The sequence below is a fragment of the Physeter macrocephalus genome, chromosome 11 (assembly GCF_002837175.3).
Source record: "Physeter macrocephalus isolate SW-GA chromosome 11, ASM283717v5, whole genome shotgun sequence".
Taxonomy (NCBI): domain Eukaryota; kingdom Metazoa; phylum Chordata; class Mammalia; order Artiodactyla; family Physeteridae; genus Physeter; species Physeter macrocephalus.
In genome coordinates, this window is record NC_041224.1 from 87,812,077 (window position 1) to 87,834,366 (window position 22,290).

General features: G+C 42.4%; 1 protein-coding gene across 1 annotated transcript in view; it reads left to right on the forward strand.

Moving 5' to 3' along the window:
• The first annotated feature begins 986 nt into the window (after positions 1-986).
• LOC102995165 (aromatase-like) overlaps positions 987-22,290 on the forward strand; it is a 34,682-nt gene continuing 13,378 nt past the window's right edge. The window contains 7 exon segments of the mRNA XM_024117098.1: positions 987-1,084; positions 1,086-1,129; positions 7,180-7,239; positions 7,242-7,290; positions 7,292-7,327; positions 18,874-19,028; positions 21,759-21,914. Coding sequence (XP_023972866.1) covers positions 987-1,084; positions 1,086-1,129; positions 7,180-7,239; positions 7,242-7,290; positions 7,292-7,327; positions 18,874-19,028; positions 21,759-21,914 — 598 coding nt within the window.

Sequence of the window (22,290 nt, forward strand, 5' to 3'; positions counted from 1 at the left end):
GCCCATAAAACACCTTCCTACTGGAGAAGCTTACCCTTTTGGGGAAGTAATTTTGAGCAAGGAAAGGGGTTGGGGGATGCTTTTTTTTTTTTTAGTTGATTTATCCACCAGGGAAAAAGACTGCCTAAACAAAATCAGCTGATGAAGTCACAGAATGACTCCACCTCTGGAATGAGCTTCATTTTCATGTATTTTGTAAGAAATTTAGCTCTCAGTTGAGAATTCAGTCATTCTACCTACTTAGCGGCAAGATGATATGGTTCTATTTTTTTTGAAGTACCTAGGGGTAAGACGGGAATAAAGACATAGACCTATTAGAGCATGGACTTGAGGATATGGGGAGGGGGAAGGGTAAGCTGTGACAAAGTGAGAGAGTGGCATGGACATATATACACTACCAAATGTAAAATAGATAGCTAGTGAGAAGCAGCCGCATAGCACAGGGAGATCAGCTACGTGGTCTGTAACCACCTAGAGGGGTGGGATAGGGAGGGTGGGAGGGAGGGAGACGCAAGAGGGAAGAGATGTGGGAACATATGTATATGTATAACTGATTCACTTTGTTATAAAGCAGAAACTAACACACCATTGTAAAGCAATTATACTCCAATAAAGAAGTTTTAAAAAAAGAAAATAATAAGAAGCACAATCTAGTCATATATTAAAAGGCTAATACCAAAAAAAAAAAAAAAAGATGATATGGTTCTATCAGACCAAGAGTCTAAACAAACGTGAGATTCTACCAAGGTGAGAAATGCTGCACTTCAAGCCAAAAGATCTCTCTTGGGCTTGATTGTTTTGACTTGTAACTACAAATTTGTCTAAGTGTCCAATCACATTATCAAACAAAGCACCCATCTCTACAGTACAGCATCCTCTGAAGCAACAGGAGTCCTAGATGTACCTTTGGGGGATTCTCTAATTTTTCGGCCACTCTGATTTCCACAGGACTTTAAATTACTTCCCCTGAGATCAAGCAACACAAGATGGTTTTGGAAGAGCTGAACTCAGTGCATTATAAAGTCACCAGCATGGTGACTGAAGTTCCTCCTGTTGCCAGCATCGCAATCCTGCTGCTCACTGGCTTTCTTCTTTGTTTGGAATTATAAAAACACATCCTCAATACCAGGTAAGTCAGTCATTTAGTTCTGTATCTAAGGAGAGTGTTTCCTTGGGCTTTTGGTCCATGAGGGTAAAGGAAATTTGCAAAACAGCGAAGAGTAAACCTGAGGAGATGGCTGAAGCCCACAGCATATTAGCAAATGAATTCAGGTGAATATTTTTCTACCAATTATCTGTACATGTTAAATGAAAGCACTAAAAAATATACTAGATAACCCCTTCCAGTCGGCATTTTGTTTTGGTAAGATGCATACAGGTCTTTTGTCTCCTTAGGTAGGTTTATTCCTAGACATTTTATTCTTTTTGTTGCAGTGGTAAATGGGAGTGTTTTCTTAATTTCACTCTCAGATTTTTCATCATTAGTGTATAAGAATGCCAGAGATTTCTGTGCATTAATTTTGTATCCTGCTACTTTGCCAAATTCATTGATTAGCTCTAGTAGTTTTCTGGTAGCATCCTTAGGATTCTCTATGTATAATATCATGTCATCTGCAAATAGTGACAGCTTTACTTCTTCTTTTCCTATTTGGATTCCTTTTATTTCTTTTTCTTCTCTGATTGCTGTGGCTAGAACTTCCAAAACTATGTTGAATAAGAGTGGTGAGAGTGGGCAACCTTGTCTTGTTCCTGATCTTAGTGGAAATGGTTTCAGTTTTTCACCATTGAGAACAATGCTGGCTGTGGGTTTGTCATATATGGCCTTTATTATGTTGAGGAAAGTTCCCTCTATGCCTACTTTCTGCAGGGTTTTTATCATAAATGGGTGTTGAATTTTGTCGAAAGCTTTCTCTGCATCTATTGAGATGATCATATGGTTTTTATTCTTCAATTTATTAATATGGTGTATCACATTGATTGATTTGTGTACATTGAAGAATCCTTGCATTCCTGGAATAAACCCCACTTGATCATGGTGTATGATCCTTTTAATGTGCTGCTGGAAGATGGACTTGGCACAAGTATCCTTTAAAGTAAGTTTAAGATGGAGTAGAGCAAAGTAAAATTCCAGGTTTTTTTTTTTCATTCAAATTCATTCCAATTTTTCTCTAAAGGGGAAAATGTCTCTGGAATACCTTCTGTACTCCTTTCTGTCTCCCTCCCACTTTGCCTCATCCATGTCCTCTGCCCTCTCCCTTTCTTGAACCTATTCCTTCTCTTTATCCCATTCTTTATTTTCTTTTATTTTTGGGCATGGTGGTGATGTTGGTGCCACCACAAGGGCTGGATGGGACCTGGACAGTGGAAGAAAAATGGGGATCACTATAGTTGCCTTGAAAACCTAAAAGAAACTTCCACAAGCTCTGTGGATCAATCAAACGTAGAGTATAGTATAATTATCCAGATAATTCCAGTAGAAACCCCATCACTCCACACTACCAGATTAACTCAGAATTCTCAGAAATATCAGATGGTTTTTTAGTTTTCAGGGAAAACTCCTCATAGCAGGCATCTGTCCCCAGTTCCATAAGATATCCGATAAGGCTTTATTTCAAGAGCAGAGTCATTACACACTTTCAAGCGCCGTGGTCCTCTTCACAGAGTGATGTCAAGTGGGAGTGTGGCGCTGCTGCAGACTGCCCTGGGTCTGGATTCTCTATCGTTTTCCAGAGAACTGACTGTCTCTCTGCCCAATTCAGCCTGGTATTTTAGTTTACTTTAAGGCCCAATGGAATGGAATGTTTACTTTGTTTTGTTCTCTACTCCTGATGGGGGTCTGAAGGAAGACTGTTCCACAGTCTTTTAACTTGAACCCCTTCCCCACCACTGCTCCTTCCTCACTGGATTTCTCCTCCCCCAGTGGGTGCCCAAGTCAGGGTCCGTGAAAGGTGGAGGTGAGGGAGGAGGTATTTTTTAAGAAGTCTCCCCAGATGTTTATGTTGCAGGTGATGGTAGAACTCCCTTGGACCTTTGGGGAGGGGCAAACACAAGAACTGGCATCCTTGAAGCCCTGGACCAGGAGCCTAGGTGGTAGCTCACTCTGTCTACCACCTCTGGGCTGGGGACATCATGCTGTCATACACTGATAGTCTACGACACTATCACATAGTCCTGTGGTTCTCAGCCCTGCCTGAGGAGGGTCCCCATGTGGGTTTTTTGTTTTTTTAACATCTTCCCAGGTGGCTTTCCTGAGCAGTCAGGGTTGAGAGCCAAGGAATGGAGCCCAGCCCGTTCATTTGACACAAGGGGAAACTGAGCCTCAGAGAAGGGCTCTGCCTTGTCCAGGCAAACCGTTGTGACAAGTATGAGTAACTGTGGAGTTCAAACTCCTCATTTCACGGGGGAGGGGTTAAAGCCACAGAAGGGAGATGGCTTGCCAGCATCTCAACTGGAAGGAAAGTGGCAATAGGGGGAGCAGGGGAACCACCAGGAAGACCTAAATCCCAGGTAGATGATCATTTTGCTACCAGGGAGCTTCTAGTTCCATGCTTTCCTTGGGAAAATGTGAGGTCTGGTCAGAACCTTCTAGTTCTAGAAAGCTCTGGCCCAGGCTGAGATCCCGCGACTCCTGGTTGAGGAAGGGAAGGTAAGGACACTGGCCTTGTTGGATGGGTCTTGCTGACCAATACTTCGGAACTCCTTTTGCCAGATCCCTCCAATCACTGGCTCTCTGGGTTCTTAGCTTTATACATATGGGGAATCTCAGGGTCAGTGAAGCCAAAAGAGTTGAGAGGGTACAATGAGCCAAAGCCCTCTAGTAAGTTACAGTTTTCAAAGCAGTTTCACACCCACTTTCTCTTGTGAACCTCTGGGCACTCTGGTGAGTTGAGTGTGTTGATGCCTATTTTACAGATGAAGAAACTGAGACTTAAAGAGGCTAGGTGTCCATAACTAGTTAAGTGATGAACCTGGGACTCAAATCTAAGCTTCTTAAACCCACACTTACTGAGAGGCCCTGCATTGCCAGGTGATGGGGACGGGGGATCAAGGAGTGTGCAAAGGTGACACACATAGGCAGAGGACTTAGAGCCAGCGAGGGCCGTGAGGGTTCGGAGAGGAAAGAATCATCCCTATTTGGGGGTTTTGTAAGCTTCAATTTGGGGAAACTGCCCCAGTTCACTGATCTCTGCCAGGACTACAGTTACCTGGCGCCTGGCAGCTCTCCCTTCCCCAAGGATACAGGGCGATGCCCAACCTTGCACGTGGGTCCTCTCCCCCAGAGGCCCTCTCTGCCCTGGGCACCACATTCCTTATGGGAGCACTGGGAATAAAGGACATGGCAATAGTCTTCTTTTGCCCATTAAAAATACAGAAAATGCACAAATAAACGTCATCACAGACCAGGACAAGAAGTAGGATGTTAGCAGCATCCTAGAAGCTCCTCTTGTGCCTTTTCAATCATACCCTCTCTCAACTCCAGAAGTAAACAACCTTCTATTTCTTAACAATCGCTCCCCTGCTTTTTTATAGATTTTTCACCTAATTTCATATTCCAAACAACGTACTTTAGTTTTGCCTGGTTTTACATGCTTTAGCAATAGAATCCTACATTCTTCTTCTACCTTGCTTTTTTGCTCACTTTTTTGCCTGTGGGTTTCATCCAGGTCGTGGCGTGCAGCTGCAGTTTATATGGTATGCAGTTATATGAACACCCCATGGTTTAATCTCCCATTCTTCTGTTGATGGACACTTAGGGTGTCCCCAGCTTGGGGCTACTGTGAACAGTGCCGCTATGAACATTCGTGTACACAGGATTCTCTAGGGTGTACACCCAGCATGGAACATAACAGCTTCTTGATTAGCACAGAGAGTGGGAGGCCCCAGCTGTTGGCTTCATGCAGACCATCTCTGCACAAAAATGCAGTGAAGTATTTACTGCTCCTCTGAGGGTGTGCAAGAGACTACTGCACTCACACATGCCTAGACGAGCATTCCCAAATCTGAGAAGCAGAAAGCAGTGTAATGTGGACACAACCAGAGTATTTCCCTAATATTCTAACAAAATTTCTCCCCTCCTAGAGCATTCTTCTCTCCAGCTAGAAGGTATAAGATATACATGTAACTGAAAGGATGATATTGTATGATAACTATTTCATTTTGTGCTTTTTTTCACATTCCTTTTTCCCTGCCCAGGATCTGATGGGGACCTAGTTATACTTATCATACCATCACAGGTCTAACTTGGAGCTATATCTATACCTAGAAGGGTCTCAGTGTTTGTTGGATGAATTAAGCTGACATAAGATGGATCGCTAAGGACTCAAATCTCTAATTCTCTCTGGTTAGAACACTCAGGTTCTCAACTCCTAAGGGAGTTAAACACAATCACAATCTCCCTTTTTCAGGAGATACAGCTCTCCACTTTCATATTTTAAATTAGAATGGTGGTTCCTAAATACTAAGACTTTCTACATGGAACGAAACTTTTTCATAAAAACTGAAAAGTGAAGCCTTGATTTGTATGTCTTTGTTCCTCATGGCCCTAGCATATGAAGTAAATGTTTGTTGAATAAGTCTATTCCCAAATAGACAGACGTTTGACTTCAAATGGACTAAATGTATGAGAAATAATATATTTTTCCATTTTTATCAAAATGTAAATGCACCTAAAATATTCTAAATAAGGATAACATTTAAAACTTCATGCTTTACACAACTCTAATTAACTTTTAAAATTCATTCAGGAAATATTTATTGACAGTCTACAATGTTTCAAGCTGTAAATATTTAGCAAAGTATTTTGTTATTATGCATAATATGTCAGTTGATAAGAGGTCAGTATATCTGATGATATTTTAAGGAAATATGTATACAATCAAATCAGCTTGCTTAACTCTTTTAAGAACTTAATGAAATTATTTTAATATAAAGTCAGTCATCTATTCATAGTACTATTAGAACAATCCTAAGATTAAGACACCCTGACCAAAGAAACTAAAATTCGTTTTGGTTCTGTAGACATTAACAAAGACCTTCACTTTAGAGACAAAAAAGCAGACAGTCTTGTCCACATTAACCCAGGTACTTCAGATTAAGGAGTAATCCTTATTTGTCAAATTTGGGGTTAAACTTCCAATTTAGATGATTCATGCAAAAACTGAGGTTATGCAGATTATTCCAGAACTCCAGACCAGGCAGTGAGAGTACTGTACTGTCTCAGACAGTTGTGTGAGTTTTGGCTCCACAACTATTTCACTGACAGAACGGAATTAAAGGAGTAAGATATAAAAATGGTATAACTTTACAATAAAACTCCTAAAACCATTCCAACAAGCTTTTGACTAACTTTTCACCACCACCACTAAAATCAAGCTGCCAAGTTTGCTCTCTGATACAAGCAACAGCAACTCCCCTGGCTGTTCACCAGATTCACACTCCTCACAATTCTGTCATCGTCTGCGTCAGCAAGGGTGTAAGGACCACGGCTCTTCACTAAAACCACATCACTGGACTCAGACTCTGATCCACACACTGATCAGACCCACTGGTCATTCCTCAATGCTTAGCTTTATTTTGTCTCATGAGATTTAGCTTAAGATTCTCTTCTTAAACCAAATCCTTTTGAAGGAAAAAAAAGAGGAATGGGTGTTTTTTGTTTGGACATTGTCTTTGCAGACCACGTTTCTCACAGTTAAACAGATGACACCAAAACCACAAACTAATTCAAACCCACCCATTCCGTTGACTGGTGCTTTCAAACCCAAAGTTTTCAGACAAAACTAGGCAGCCAGACAGACCTGTCAGCTTGTCACTTGTCCTGGTTTTCATGCCTGCTACCAGAGGGACTGACTGACTTGTATTTGAAACTCATTGACACCATTTAACACAGCAAGAATAGACAACTACTCCAGTCCATTCAGAATGAAATGATTAAGATCAAATGGAAATGGAGTACTGTGTATTCTGGAATACTTTTTACTCGGAGCTGTGAAGAGCCTCATGTTATGCTTATGTTGTTTTTTAAATCTTTTTCCTTTTTTCTTTTTAAGTAATTCACCTATATGTCAGAAGATTAAAAGAACATTTAGATTAAAAAGAGAACAAGAACAGCAGTAATTTAAAGCAATTGCTGCTTCTGGTGTTGAGGAAATACTGATTATAATCTGATGACTTTCCTAGGTCCTGGCTATTTTCTGGGAATTGGGCCCCTCATTTCCTACTGCAGGTTCCTCTGGATGGGATCGGCAGTGCCTGCAATTATTACAATAAGACATATGGAGAATTCATGAGACTGGATATATGGAGAGGAAACTGTCATTATTAGCAAGTAAGTCTGTTAATAATCAGACATATTTTTAATATCAAGCCTGGGATTTTTCCTTTTAAAAAACAAACTGATTTTGATATCTTGCTGTCTTTGTTTCAAAGACTATGTTTTTACTACTTAAAGGAAGGTGAGTGATTTCCAGGTAAAAATCTAAAACTGTAGACAAGTGGAATAATTGGGCTTTGCTTGAAGCCAAAGGTGCATAGATAAAGAACTCTGGAAAGTTGAGAAATCATTCAAAATCTCCCTGAGCAGTGAATGTAGAAACTTAGATCCAGGTGATTTGGCTTTGACAAAACGTACTTAGAGAGAGGTATTAACTTTTTGCTTTCCTAAGTTGTTAGTCTTATCTCTACCATAAGCATAAAACAAACAAACAAACAAACAAAAAAACAGTAACAGAAGCAAAAGCCTGAGACAGAAAAATCTGACTATATCAATTTGTTGTCGTGTTTCTAAGGCCAGGCTACCAAGAAACTCTAGGAGGGTAGACAGTGAAGAAGGCGCCATTCATACACTGCTATCCCATTGGTGACTCTGTGCCAGTGTCCTTGCTGAGTGATTTTACATAAATCAGAAATAACATAGCTGGTTAAAAGAAATGGTGTTCCCCCAATTCCCCCTGCTCTGTTATATTTTCTGGATAACTAGCAGATTGAATTCACTCCAGGGTTAACAAAATGTGCATCCATTGTGAAAAACTAGGCTTATGAAATATTAGTTTTCCTATTGATTGGTCTAGAAAATGGAGAGTTTAAAAGAGAGCACACTTCACTAGATGTTCTAAACATTCAGCTCTCTTTCTTAGAATGTCAGCAAAGCTAGCTTAAAACTGTCTCATTCATGATTTTTGTATATGTATAATCCCTGACAGGCTTTACATACATACTAAGACTGACCAGGAGGTTTTACTGATTTATTAGAATTATTTGTTCAGATACATACTATTGCCCAAAAGTAAGTAAAGCATTTCTGGAAACTACATTGATTGTTTTCAGGCCAAGATAATGAACATCATTTCATAAAACACCATGATGAACTCAAAGCCTAATTCCTTGAACCAAATACAGGAAAGAAGAGAACAGTGGAGAAAAATGTTATTTTTCCAAACATTTCTTACTATCCTAAAATGTTATTTTCAACTAAACTAATATCTCGAGGTTTGCCTGTTTTGTTTTGTTTTTTTTTTTCATTTCACTCAGTTTGGTGTTGTAAAAGTTTGAAGAGTAGCTAAGGCAGACCGTGTTACACATCTAACCATAAATAGCTTCAGGTGGAAATGTCATTTCATTGGGTTCACAGTGAAACACCCCAGTGCAGCGGTTCTCAGACGGTGGCCCCAACCAGCAGCATCCACATATCTGGGAACTTGTGAGAAATGCCCATCCTTGGGTCCCACCCTGACCCACTAAATAAGAAAATCTGGGAGCGGGGCCCAGCGATCTGCTTCCACAAGCCCTCCAGTTGATTCTGAGGCACACTCCAGTTTCAGATCCACTGCTCTAATGGCGAGGCCAGAGTTACTCTTAGATTTTACTCCTCTTGGTCTATGGAGCTCTGCCTAGCCAAATTTAAGTGAATTTGATACGCTCTCATTTTCAAAATCAACACTTTACTCACTTGTACAACTGAATAGAGCCTCAAAAAGGTCCTGGAACAGATGGCGACTGGGCTTGGAGGACTGGGACACTGCCTTCGGCTCTTTGATCCCCCAGCACAGCAAGTTGCCTTCCAGCCCTCCTCAAGTCAGTGTCTGCCTTCCCTGTCACCCCTTTCCCTCAGATACAGGCAAAGGGACCCGCAGGATATTCATCCAAAAGGATGACGCCTGCGGCTCAGGATCTAGAGCAGTGCTTCTCACCTGGCTGCACATTAAAGTCACCCAGGGAGCTGTTCAAAACTCCACTGCCCAGGCCACAACCCAACTGTTACAGTCTCCTGATGGGGTGGACCCAGGCATCGGTAGTGTTTAGAGCCCCAGGTGATTCCAATGTGCTGCAGAGCTTGAGGGAGGAGAGAAGGTAAGAAGCTTCTGGGGCAGGGGGCCTTTCCCTGGGGTTGGGGAAACACCTAAGCAGGTTGGAAGGGTTCTGTCTAGTTTTCTTACCCTTAAGCGTAGCTCAGGTGGTGGGAGTGCAAGACTAGACCTAGAGGGAAGAATGAAGCACGTGAGAAAGGACCAGAGGACCAGGACAGAAATTGCTCTTAGACACTAGATACTTAGATCACCAGATAAATTCCCAGGAACCCCAAAGGCAATTCCTGAAATAGGACCCTCGCTACAGCACAGGTGGCATCTGATCACTCTGCTATCCTAGTTAGGAAAGTGACCTTAGCCACCCTGACAGGGTCAGGTGCTGATTCACGCTGAGGACCTGGACAACAACCCACTCTGCCCTTCCCCCAGCTCTCCCAGTTCTTTCCCTGTTCTGTCCTCATAGGCTTTTCTCTGGTTGGAGTCTCTGTGTTCTCTATAATTGCCTCTGAGCCGCTCAATTTTGTTGTTAAGGGCTGAGCTCCCCGTGGGAATAGGACATGTTTGTCCCCATCTCCTTCCCTTGTCTGCTCTTCAGGTCCTTCCAGAACTACCCGTACCTCTTGAAAAGGCCCCACTGGACCTCAGAAAGCTTTTTCTTTTTCTTTGAATAGTTTGCCAGATTTTTTCTCTTTTGACAAGTTTGACATCTGTAGTAGTCATTACAACTGTGCTGAGATTATGCCCCAACTTTCAAGTCAGCGGAGTTCTGAAGTCGGGGATGGGGGGGCTGCAGAACTTCAGGGGGGTGGACGTCAGGCACAAGTGCTGCCAGGATTCTGCCTGAGCAACTGGGGGCTCTGGGGGGAGCTCCATCTGATCATCTTAAAGTGAGTAAAGTGTGCACGATTCCCAGGCGGGGATGCTCTAAATTACTGAGGGTCTACAGACGTTATGCGTGACACTTTATGTCGTGTGTAAGTATTAGTGTTTGTAATAATATCAAAAAGGAGAATGTGGGTAGCAACCATAAAGGGGAGATAGAACTTAACATGCTAATTGGGGTCAAATCTGCACATCAGTTAGCCATTTAAATACTAATTATTGTTATAGTATTTGTATACCTGTATTAATTGTGTATAAATTTATAGGGAATTCATTCATTTATTTTGTAAGCATCCACTATTGAGAATTATACTAAGCACTGGATGATCCTAATCTATCATAGTCATTATTGGCTCTCCATTCATTCATTAAATAAATATTGAGAACTTTATTATGTATGACAGGTATGAACAAATCACTCCCAAATCCCTACCCTTGTAGAGGAATATATTGTTACAGTATTCATATACCAACAACAAAAGGCTAAAACATAGTATTATCAGTAGGGTGAACAACTGTCTTGGTTTACTTGGAACCAGAGGATTTCCCATGTTGTGCGATTTTTAAGCTGGGCAAACCAGGATGGTCGTCCACACCATTATCAGGTAGATACGGGCTATACAGAAGATGAGTTGGGTGGAGCAACTTTGGGATGGGGAGAAATCAGGATTCTATTTCAGATATTTTGACTTGACTTGTCTAGTACCGCTGAATAGGATATTAAGATATCTAGGATATACAGGATATCTTTTTCTCTTGCAGTGACCTCAGTATCAAACCATTCAGACCTTCCACTGTAGTCAGAAACTAGCAAAGGGGGCTGAGAAGGACAGCCACACAGAGAAGGGAAAACCAGAAGAGTGTGGTGGTCTGAAAGCCAGGCGAGAATGCATGTCAGGGAGGATGGAATTGTCCACTCTCCCGATAGTGCCACATGACTGGACAGAGATGTGAGCATTGCATTTAGCACCAGGGAGGTCATGGGTGACCTTGACAAGAGCAGTTTCAATGGAGTGCTGGGGGCAAAAGTCTGACCACTGTAGAGAATGGGGAGAGAAGAATTGGAAGCAGCAGGTATAGACACCCTTTCCAGGAGTTTGCCATAAAGGAGGCAGAGAAATGGAACAGAGCTGAAAGGGCTGTTTGGTCCAAGGAGTTTTTTATTTGTTAAGATACAAGATATGATGACATGTGTGTTTTGATGGGAATGATGAGTTACAGAGGAAAGTGTTGATGCAGCACACAGACGAGTGTGCCAGGTGAGATGACAAGGGGGTCCAGGTAACAAGTGGACGTGGCCTTGAAAAGGGACATGGAAATTCATCCACAGTAACAGGAGGGAAGGTTGAATATATGGGCACTGATCCTGGTGGTTGGACTTGCAGAGGTTCCAGCTGCTTCTGTTTTCTCAGTAAAATAGGAAATAAAGTCTGTAGCTGAAATTAAAGGTGAGGAACTACAACACTGGGGGACAGAGGAGACAGGATATAACAGTCATCCAGGAAAGCAAGAGAGTGACTGGACTTGGGAAATGTAGTAGAACTGCCAGCTGCACTAAGGGCCCACTTGAAATTTAACTGAGACCTGCGTGTGTGTGTGTGTGTGTGTGTGAGAGACCTGCATGTGTGTGTGTGTGTGAGACCTGCATGTGTGTGTGTGTGTGTGTGTCCATGTGCATATATGGTTTTTTCCCTGGCCACATTCAGCTGCCAGGTGCAAGCACAGAGTAAGCTAAACTGAGAGTTGGATTTAGCCAGGGTTGAGGTTTTACCAGGCAACTAGGACAAAGTAAGCAGAGGGTCAAGGGACTTGAGGATGCATGAAAAGGAGAGACTCTACAGATCGACAAGAAAATATTTTTCCAACCTTCTAGTAAGAAAAGTTCAAATGAACAGGAAAGGTAGAAGAGCAGTCCTCTGCCCTTTTTCCCCATGACCGTGACCTTCTGAAGAGACCACATCAGTTGTCTTACAGGATGTCCCACATTCCAAATCTCTCTCAGTGTCTCATTATGATGTCATTGAACATATTCTTCTATTCCCAGTATTGCTTATAAACTGAACACTAGGTCTATAGGCTCTATTCAATTCAGGTTAATTGTTTTGTAATAATACATTCCTGTTAGTCCTAGGCACTTCACATTGCATCACATCAAGAGACCAGGGAAGGTGGTCCCACATTAGTGATACTAAATTTGATCAGCTTAGGGTGGTTACAGTCAGATCTCTTTGTTACAAAGATTCTTTTTCTCTTGCAGTGACCTCAGTATCAAACTTGGGTAAGGATATTAGAGGGCAAAGGACAGGGAAAATGTGGTAGGATTGATGGAGTATAAGTCACAGGCACAGAACAGGTCTACACAAGGCATGTGTTTTTAAATGTTTGGTATCAAATATTCCATTGATTGTCTCCCCCCTATTTCTAGTACTCATCAATCTTGAACCTGACCACAGCTGTGTGAGCTCTTTAACTCAGAACAGGAGGGTGGCTTTTTCTTTACCACCTAAGGACTTACTTCCTGGCTACTTTTCATTTTGAAGAGACATTAGGTTTGTCATTTTGGGGGATGTCTTCTGACTTCAGTCACGTTTCAAGAAGAATAATGACCCCAGGGATCAGGCATCTTACACTACCCACTGTCCCTTCTGAGCTTGGGGCCTCACTCTGTCTCTCCTCAGTGGTAAGCAGTCCTCACTCTCCGAGCCAGCCAGCCAGTCAGTCAGTCAATGTAACATCTCCCTCACCTGGTGTTACACGCCGGCCCGCATTGTGGGAAGGAGATCTCTAGTGTTCTTCTAAATATCAGGGGAGCTCTGGGCTGACATCCCTAGTTCGTCACCAACCTTCCCTTCTTCACTTTCCTGATTTACTCCAGTTAGATAAAGCCAGCCTACTTTGATAAGTGACCTTATTTTAAACTGCTCGTCCTTGGTGACACTTTGCTTGCTGTGTGTATCACTTCTGTCTTGCCTACTTGGTTCTTTGCCAAGTCAAAGCCTCTGTCTCAGGATAACTGAGATGTTGGCGCCCCCTAAAGGACAATTGATTTAACGTTCGGTCTTTATTAACTAACATTTAACTGGGTTGAAGTTTGGGTTTAAGTTTTTAATTGACCTCAAAACATATGGACAGACCAATGTGTTTCACGATATACGCAAAAGCTCTAAAGGTCAGACCAGAAAAATAGTATTCTGCTTGTCGTCTAAGCACTTAAAATTTGTAGTTATGAGTTTGTGAATAAAGAGTATACAAATTACTTTCTGCTTTGATTATAGAGTGAGTAGGAAAAGATAAGAATAGCTAAAGTTCTGAAATCTATTAATTAATAAGAATTTTAGTTCTTACTATAGCATGACGTTTCTACACAGGAGAAAAATTTATCTGTGCGTCAGTCAAATTAATTCCCTGGAATGTACATAAGAAGCATCTGGATTTTTGTTTTTGTTTTTACAGTTGCTAGCAAGACAAAAACTTGTCCAAAACTCAGGATAATTTGATGAATATTATCTGGCATCAATACATGAATATATTTGACTTAGTAGAGAGCATTTTGATTAAAAATAGATTTTTCTTCCTGAAACGGATATCAAGTAAATAATTCATTCGGGTACTAATCCTGTTTTCATTTCTCCCCATTGCCATTATTTCAGGGGCTTCCTTTTAAAGCTCTTGGAATACATCACAAATGTGATGGATTAAATACTTAGCCTACAGCCTAATCTACTCAGCCAGAGCTGAGCTCTTTGGCCCACTGTCTTCTATGAGAATATGTCCTCACAGACATATACTGAACAACCTCAATGAGACAAAATCATCCTTTTAGGAGCCAACTGGCAACTTGGAGAGAGAGGAACTAGTGAGAAGATGGCCACTCTAGCCCAGTGTAAGAACAGTTACATAGGCTATAGTAGCCACTCCCCATCTTTGAGGGTTATGTGTTCAGAAAACACCCATAGTAGGAGAATTCACAGTTGAGAAACAAATTTTCAGTGGAGAAGTGGGGACAAAATAGCAAAGCTGCAGTGAACACCTGTTCACTCGTGTTGAACTTAAAAACTTCAACATTAAGTTCACCAAAATAAGAAAAGATAACATCTAAAATAAAGCTAACACCAGAAATGTTACGCATCTTGAATTTGCACAATTGAGCACTGTGCAATTCTTTCCATCTTCTATCCCCTGCACACCAGATTCTCCCTCATCTGCAGTATCAAAAAGATGTTCAGGCCTTCCCTGGTGGCACAGTGGTTGGGAGTCCGCCTGCTGATGCAGGGGATGCGGGTTCGTGCCCCGGTCTGGGAGGACCCCGCATGCCGCGGAGCGGCTGGGCCCGTAAGCCATGGCAGCTGGGCCTGCACGTCCGGAGCCTGTGCTCCACAACGGGAGAGGCCACAACAGTGAGAGGCCCGCGTACCGCAAAAAAAAAAAAAAAAAAAAAAAGATGTTCATAAATGTATTTTACGTTCCTGCAATAATGTGCATATTTTCTTTTTATTCCTCTGCCCAAATGTTTGGTTCCTTTCTGATGTTATGATCTGTGTCTCTGAACTCCACTCTGGCCTTGGAGACATGGGATAATGGGTAATCCTCATGTGGGAAAGTTCTGGAAGATCTATTTTAACTTCCCTAGCAGACCTGAGCAGGTTAGTTCTCGAGCCCCGAAGTTAAGGGTGCTATCACTTTAGCTCTGCCTATGGCAGCTCCTCACCAGAGCACACAGGATGGGCAACTTTTATATACGTTCTGGCTCCTGCCCTGTAAACACGGCCAAAACACAGACTAATACATCGGCTTTCTTCGTGTCTCCCGTAGCTGCACTGCAGAAAACCTCTACTCCTTCTCTGCTCTCCACTCTTTTTAATTCCCAAACTCCACTTCCTTTTTCTGATTATCTCCAAGAAAAATGGCTATCAATTCAAAGCTACTCTAGTGGAAATTTTTTGAAGTTGCAGAACTGCCATGCTTACATGTTACTAAGGGGAATTTGCACTTGGCCGTGTGGTCCATGTATAAACACTGGGACATAAACCCTGTAATCTGAAAAGCCTGTTGTCCTGCCCCACAGAGGAGTCTGGATAACATGCTTGGAACAGCTTTGCCAGCACAGGGAGGTGGAGGGTGATACGTGAGACCTTGTCTGTGCCTGAGCACAAACCCTGTGGTCCTATTGTCTACTCAGCAGCAGAGTCAGTCGAGGGCCCCACACCTCAGAGGTGGCATTACCAGGGTCATAGGTAAAAAGGCTGGAACTTGGAGGGAGGTGGCTGAGACATGACTTCTCTTTCCTCCCTCCCTCACCATATCTAGGTGCCCCTGTGGGTAAGGATTTTGGGGTGGCTGTCTGCACCTCCTTCTGCCCTGGTCTGTCTGCCATGTATCCTCACTGAACTGACTTTCCTCTGTACCTTTAGATAATCTCGTTTGATTTCTCCAAGGGGTGTTTGGTGTTCAGTCTTCGCCTATAATACAAACACTGGCACTTATGAAAACAATGGACATACAAACACCACATGTCCCGCTTTTCTCTTCCTATGCTCTGATAAACTTCATCCCATCTGTGTTCATACCCCCTCCATCTCACTCACCATAAGGAAGGTCAACCACATAGCTTATTAATGAGGACATTTTGGACTTCCAGCTTCCTGAGCCATGCTCATCATGGTCACAGACACAACTTAGCCCTCACCCAGGTAGTCTGCTTCTGTCTAGGCCCTGCATGAACCTTTTCCAACCTCAGCCCCTTTCCACAGGAAATGCAGTCACCTGCAGAATTTCTTAATTTTTCTCTTGGTAGAAGAAAATTAGTTTATACCACCCACACCTGATTCTTAACTTCATGAGTTCCCAACAGACATTCTCTTCTTCTAAAGTCCCTCTTTTACTGAGCAGTGAACGAGGAGTCCCTCTTCTCCCCAAATCCTCATAAACATAGGTTCATCTCAGCTGTTTCCTCTCAAGCCTTCCCTGTGCTGCTTGCATCCACCATCTAATAAACCCACCCCACATTTTATCCTGAAGAGAATAACTATCCATTTATCCTTTATCCTCTCAATCATCAAATTATTTAAATGATCCATTTATCCTTCCAATGCCATAGCCTAATTTATAAGCAATCTTAATAAAACATTTTCTCGGGACTTCCCTGGTGGTGCAGTTTAATTCCCAAACTCCACTTCCTTTTTCTGATTATCTCCAAGAAAAATGGCTATCAATTCAAAGCTACTCTAGTGGAAATTTTTTGAAGTTGCAGAACTGCCATGCTTACATGTTACTAAGGGGAATTTGCACTTGGCCGTGTGGTCCATGTATAAACACTGGGACATAAACCCTGTAATCTGAAAAGCCTGTTGTCCTGCCCCACAGAGGAGTCTGGATAACATGCTTGGAACAGCTTTGCCAGCACAGGGAGGTGGAGGGTGATACGTGAGACCTTGTCTGTGCCTGAGCACAAACCCTGTGGTCCTATTGTCTACTCAGCAGCAGAGTCAGTCGAGGGCCCCACACCTCAGAGGTGGCATTACCAGGGTCATAGGTAAAAAGGCTGGAACTTGGAGGGAGGTGGCTGAGACATGACTTCTCTTTCCTCCCTCCCTCACCATATCTAGGTGCCCCTGTGGGTAAGGATTTTGGGGTGGCTGTCTGCACCTCCTTCTGCCCTGGTCTGTCTGCCATGTATCCTCACTGAACTGACTTTCCTCTGTACCTTTAGATAATCTCGTTTGATTTCTCCAAGGGGTGTTTGGTGTTCAGTCTTCGCCTATAATACAAACACTGGCACTTATGAAAACAATGGACATACAAACACCACATGTCCCGCTTATATCTTCCTATGCTCTGATAATCAAACTCCATTCCATCTGTGTTCATACCCCCTTCATCTCACTCACCATAAGGAAGGTCAACCACATAGCTTATTAACGAGGACATTTTGGACTTCCAGCTTCCTGAGCTGTGCTCATCATGGTCACAGACACAACTTAGCCCTCACCCAGGTAGTCTGCTTCTGTCTAGGCCCTGCATGAACCTTTTCCAACCTCAGCCCCTTTCCACAGGAAATGCAGTCACCTGCAGAATTTCTTAATTTTTCTCTTGGTAGAAGAAAATTAGTTTATACCACCCACACCTGATTCTTAACTTCATGAGTTCCCAACAGACATTCTCTTCTTCTAAAGTCCCTCTTTTACTGAGCAGTGAACGAGGAGTCCCTCTTCTCCCCAAATCCTCATAAACATAGGTTCATCTCAGCTGTTTCCTCTCAAGCCTTCCCTGTGCTGCTTGCATCCACCATCTAATAAACCCACCCCACATTTTATCCTGAAGAGAATAACTATCCATTTATCCTTTATCCTCTCAATCATCAAATTATTTAAATGATCCATTTATCCTTCCAATGCCATAGCCTAATTTATAAGCAATCTTAATAAAACATTTTCTCGGGACTTCCCTGGTGGTGCAGTGGTTAAGACTCCACGCTCCCAATGCAGGGGGCCTGGGTTCGATCCCTGATCAGGGAAGTAGATCCCACATGCATGCCACAACTAAGGAGACCGCCTGCCACAACTAATACCTGGTGCAACCAACCAAATAAATAAATAAATAAATAAAACAAAACATCTTCTCAACAAAGTGAGTCTCTGCAGAAGAATTCTGTACCACTGTCCTAAGAAGACAATATTCTCCTCACACACGGAGGTCCCATGATGTCTTCAGCTAGGATTTTACATGTTATAATGCTCATTGCCTTATCATGCCCCAATTAGACTGGGATTTGGGGCAGGAAGCAAGTCCTAGAGGAGGAGATGGGTGGAGAGGGGCTGCCTGCTCCTTCCTAGTTGCTCTGAAGGCCCAGCTCAGGCCTTAAGAGCCGGGCCTGGGGTGGGAATAGAGGGCAGAGCCGTGGAAGAGGAACCAGGAAGTTCAAGGAAGCCTGGGTTCCTGGCAAGGTCCCAGGGTTGCCACAGCAAGGGCTATCTAATGGCTCAGTGCGTCCTATGTCCTGAGAGAACTCTGTGACCCTGGAGACCTTGATGAATCATCATGGACGCAGAGCCCCAAGAGAGCTGCTGTCACCACCACAGAGAGCCTTCCAGGCCAGCCCAGCCAGCCAAGTCCAGGGCCAGAGGTGCCCAGGAGATGTCCTTCAGTCCTAGAATGATAGCCCCCTGGAGGGGCCAGGCCTGATTAGAGCCTCTGGGGGACGGGTGGTACAAAGCAGGACTGCTGCTTCCAAACTAAAGAGATAAGACTTCAGTTATTCCAGCAATTTTCGATTATGAGGCTCACTTCTGCATGGGGAGCGCTGTCTGGAGTGGGGCTGCTTGGAGGTTGGAGGCTTTCAGGAATAAGATGATGTGGAGTGTTCAGTTTCTTACCAGCTTGCAGCTCTGATAACGTTAGAGGGTCGTATTTTAGTGACTTGGAGTTAGATAAAGGAAATAACAAATAACTCTGTGTGTGTGTTCAATCTTTAGGGATGCTCAAAGAGAGAGCTAGTATGTAGAAATGTTTCAACTGGAGAAGGAGGTTCTTGTGCTAACACAAGTGCTTATTTAATCTGAATACTAGAAATTATGCACTGCATTTAGATCAACAGACATTTGGTATGAGAGCCACCTGGTAAGCAAACTCATCACACTGAGTTCTCCTGACCCTCAACAAGTAACCCCAAGGTTTGCTTTCTCTGCAGGTCCTCAAGTGTGTTCCACGTAATGAAGCACAATCACTACACATCCCGATTCGGCAGCAAACTTGGGTTGCAGGGCATTAGCATGCATGAGAAAGGCATCATATTTAACAATAATCCAGTCCTCTGGAAAGCTGTTAGAACTTACTTTATGAAAGGTAATCAGATGTCTGGCTACATTCTGCTCTTTTGTCTATGAATATGCCTTCTTCAAATCATTTTTTTTTATTACCTCCATGCAATTTTTATTTAGAGGACACCTATTTATTTTAACATCTTTATTGGAGTATAATTGCTTTACAATGGTGGGTTAGTTTCTGCTTTACTTCTGCTGCTTCACAGTTTTGAAATAGTAAGAGCTAACATTCATTATACATGTACTATATAGTAGGCAGTGTTTTAAGCACTTGTTACTTTAATCCCACAGCAACCCCATGTGGTAAATACTCTTATCACTTACATTTTACAAATGAGACAACTGAGGCATAAAGAGGTTAAGTACCTTGCCCAAGTTTCCACCATTAGTAAATGGTAGCATAGGATACAACCCCAGATCTTACATATTTAATCACCACAAACTCTGTTTTTCTTGTTAACACACAAACAATTTCACGAATGTGAAGGGGAATTGGCACCCTATATACTTAAGGTCACTTCAGTTAAGAATTTAGTGTATCAGCCATATAGTTGATTTAACAATGCCAACATGTTTGCTGAATCACTGACTGACATCCCAGACGTTTTAACAGAAAGAAATTTGCAAATTAGAGAATTCTGTATCTTGTCTAGCCTCTGAGTTTTACACTTAAGTAAATACATTTCTAGAGCTCTTCTGATTTCCCCCCAGGCAACACAGCAAGGAATCAATGAGCAGAGACCAGATCCCGAACCTCCCTATCTAGTGATTTCCCTCTTTACTATATGCTGCTGGAATGGAAGCCTTTGGGAAATAAACATGACCAACCTTTGACATTAACATCAGAGAAGATGGTCATGTACTAGAAACCTTATCATTGATGGAATCTGGTGCTAGATGGGTTGTAGGTCTGACCAGGGACCATGGCTATTCTTCCCTCCAGCCAGCCTCTGTAGTGAACCTAGATGCCTCCTGTGTAGCTGCCGAGACAGGGAAAAACTATGCCTGTCCCAGTCTAGTGGTGATCCCCCCTCCACAGAGCTGCCCATCACCAAGACTCAGCACAACTCTAGCACAGATTCCACTATCTTAGTTTCCTATTGCTGCTTAACAAATTGACACAGACTTAGTGGTTTCAAACCGCACATTCATTACCTTACAGTCCGATGGGTCAAAAGTCTGACATAGGCCTCACAGGGCTAAAATCAAGGCACTGATAAGGCTGTGTTTCTTTCTGGAGGCTCTAGGGAGAAAGTGTTTGCTTGGCTTTTCCAGCTTCTAGAGGCTGCCCACATTCCTTGGCCTGTGACCCTTTCAGGGATATTACATTCTGTTTATATGTCTGAAATGTGGCTTCAAGCTCTTGAACATAGAGGCAAATCATTTATCAGCCTGGGAGTGATAAAGCCGACCCTTCCATGCAAAGTACTGAGTCATTAAAGAATCAACTGTCCTACCTGTGGATGTGACAGTCACCCAGGAAACAGCATCCTGGCCTTTCATATCTCCAAGTCCCTCCTAAAGTAAGAAAGTATACTGCCAACCCAAACTTCCCTTTTATATTTGGGTGGAAATGTTTATAGTCTAGGACCACTCACCAGGTCTCCTGTCTTATTTGCAAAGTGTGCCTTCATGGGCTTCTGCAGCACGGCTGATTTGTTTTGTCTGAGGACTCTGACTTTAACAGCAAGTCTGAATAAAAAAGACATAAAAGGGACTTCCCTGGCGGTCCAGTGATTAAGACTCCACGCTCCCAGTGAAGGGGGCGTGGGTTTGATCCTTGTCAGGGAACTAGGATCCTGCATGCCTTAAGGGGTGGCCAAAAAAAAAAAAAGTCAAAAAAAGTGATTACTCCTAAAGAAATCTTAAAGAAACTTAGAACAAGGAGAGAAAGAATTTTTAAGAGTTAAACTCTCAGGTTAGACCACCCACCTTCAGGACCACTAGCTACTCAGATGGTTAGGAGCCAAGCAAAGGGAGAAATCAGAGCCAGTTCAGTCTACCTGGTTTCATTCATTTCATTCACTCATTCATTCACTCCTCAATTTGACAAATATAAATCAAGGGCCACCATGTACTATGGACTTGAAGTACAATATTAATAGGTTGTCACTGCCCTAAAATAGTTCCCAGTCCTGTGAGGAAGACTGCTCAAACAACAAAGATTTGTTTTGCTGTTATGACATTGACTAAGTACAATAAATCTGGATTTGTTTGAAAAGAAACCGAAATTAAGAGAAGGGTACATTTGGTAATTTAGAAAACTAGCATTTTACACATATGAACTACAATTAAACAGGAAGCACCTTAGATCTAAAAGGTAAGATCCAATTTGAATAGTTCTGTAGCAATATTCTGCCACCCACTGAAACATAATACATCACCCTGGCCAAATTCAAACCTTCTTTAGAGGAAAATGTATATAATAAATATGGAAAATCACTGATTTGTGATTTATGACCACAAGTACTGTTTCATTTGCTGTCTCACAAATACGTCATCATATGAAAAGTTTAATTTTGAATAGTTTTAAAAATATTTATTTATTCATTCATTCATTTTTAACCATAAATGTGATAACCTGCTATAGAGAAAATTAAGAGAATATAGAAAAAGTATAAAGAAGAATATGAAAATCTCCACCCATAATAAAAATGTGGACAAATAAGCTCCAAACACAAAACGCCAAAATTGCCTGATAGTTTGTGTGCCCTGGAGTTGGAGGCGGCTCACTCTGACGTGTACCCTTCAGCTTTGTCTGGCCCCGGCCTGGTGCGCATGGTGACCGTCTGTGCTGATTCCATCACCAAGCATCTGGACAGGCTGGAGGAGGTCCGCAATGAGTTGGGCTATGTGGATGTGTTGACCCTCAAGCGGCACATCATGCTGGACACCTCTAACAAGGTCAGTATAAAGAAGAATATGAAAATCTCCACCCATAATAAAAATGTGGACAAGTAAGCTCCAAACACAAAACGCCAAAATTGCCTGATAGTATTCAGCCCTTTATTAAACAGGGCATGAGAAGGATAACAGACTCAAGTAAAGATACGCTCTTTTGCATACTGCTCTTCTTTAAACTTTTCTAAGTATGCCCCCAAATTTTTCCTGGTATGTCTGCCTTGTTCACTTATAAGATCATAAATATCCATAGCAGGGGCTATCTTCTATTTCTTTTGTATCTCTCCTCATTGCACTAGGAAATAAGATTCTACCCGCAGCTGAAACTTAACAGATATGATCATTTGATTTATTCATAAATATATCCTACCACCAAACCTATG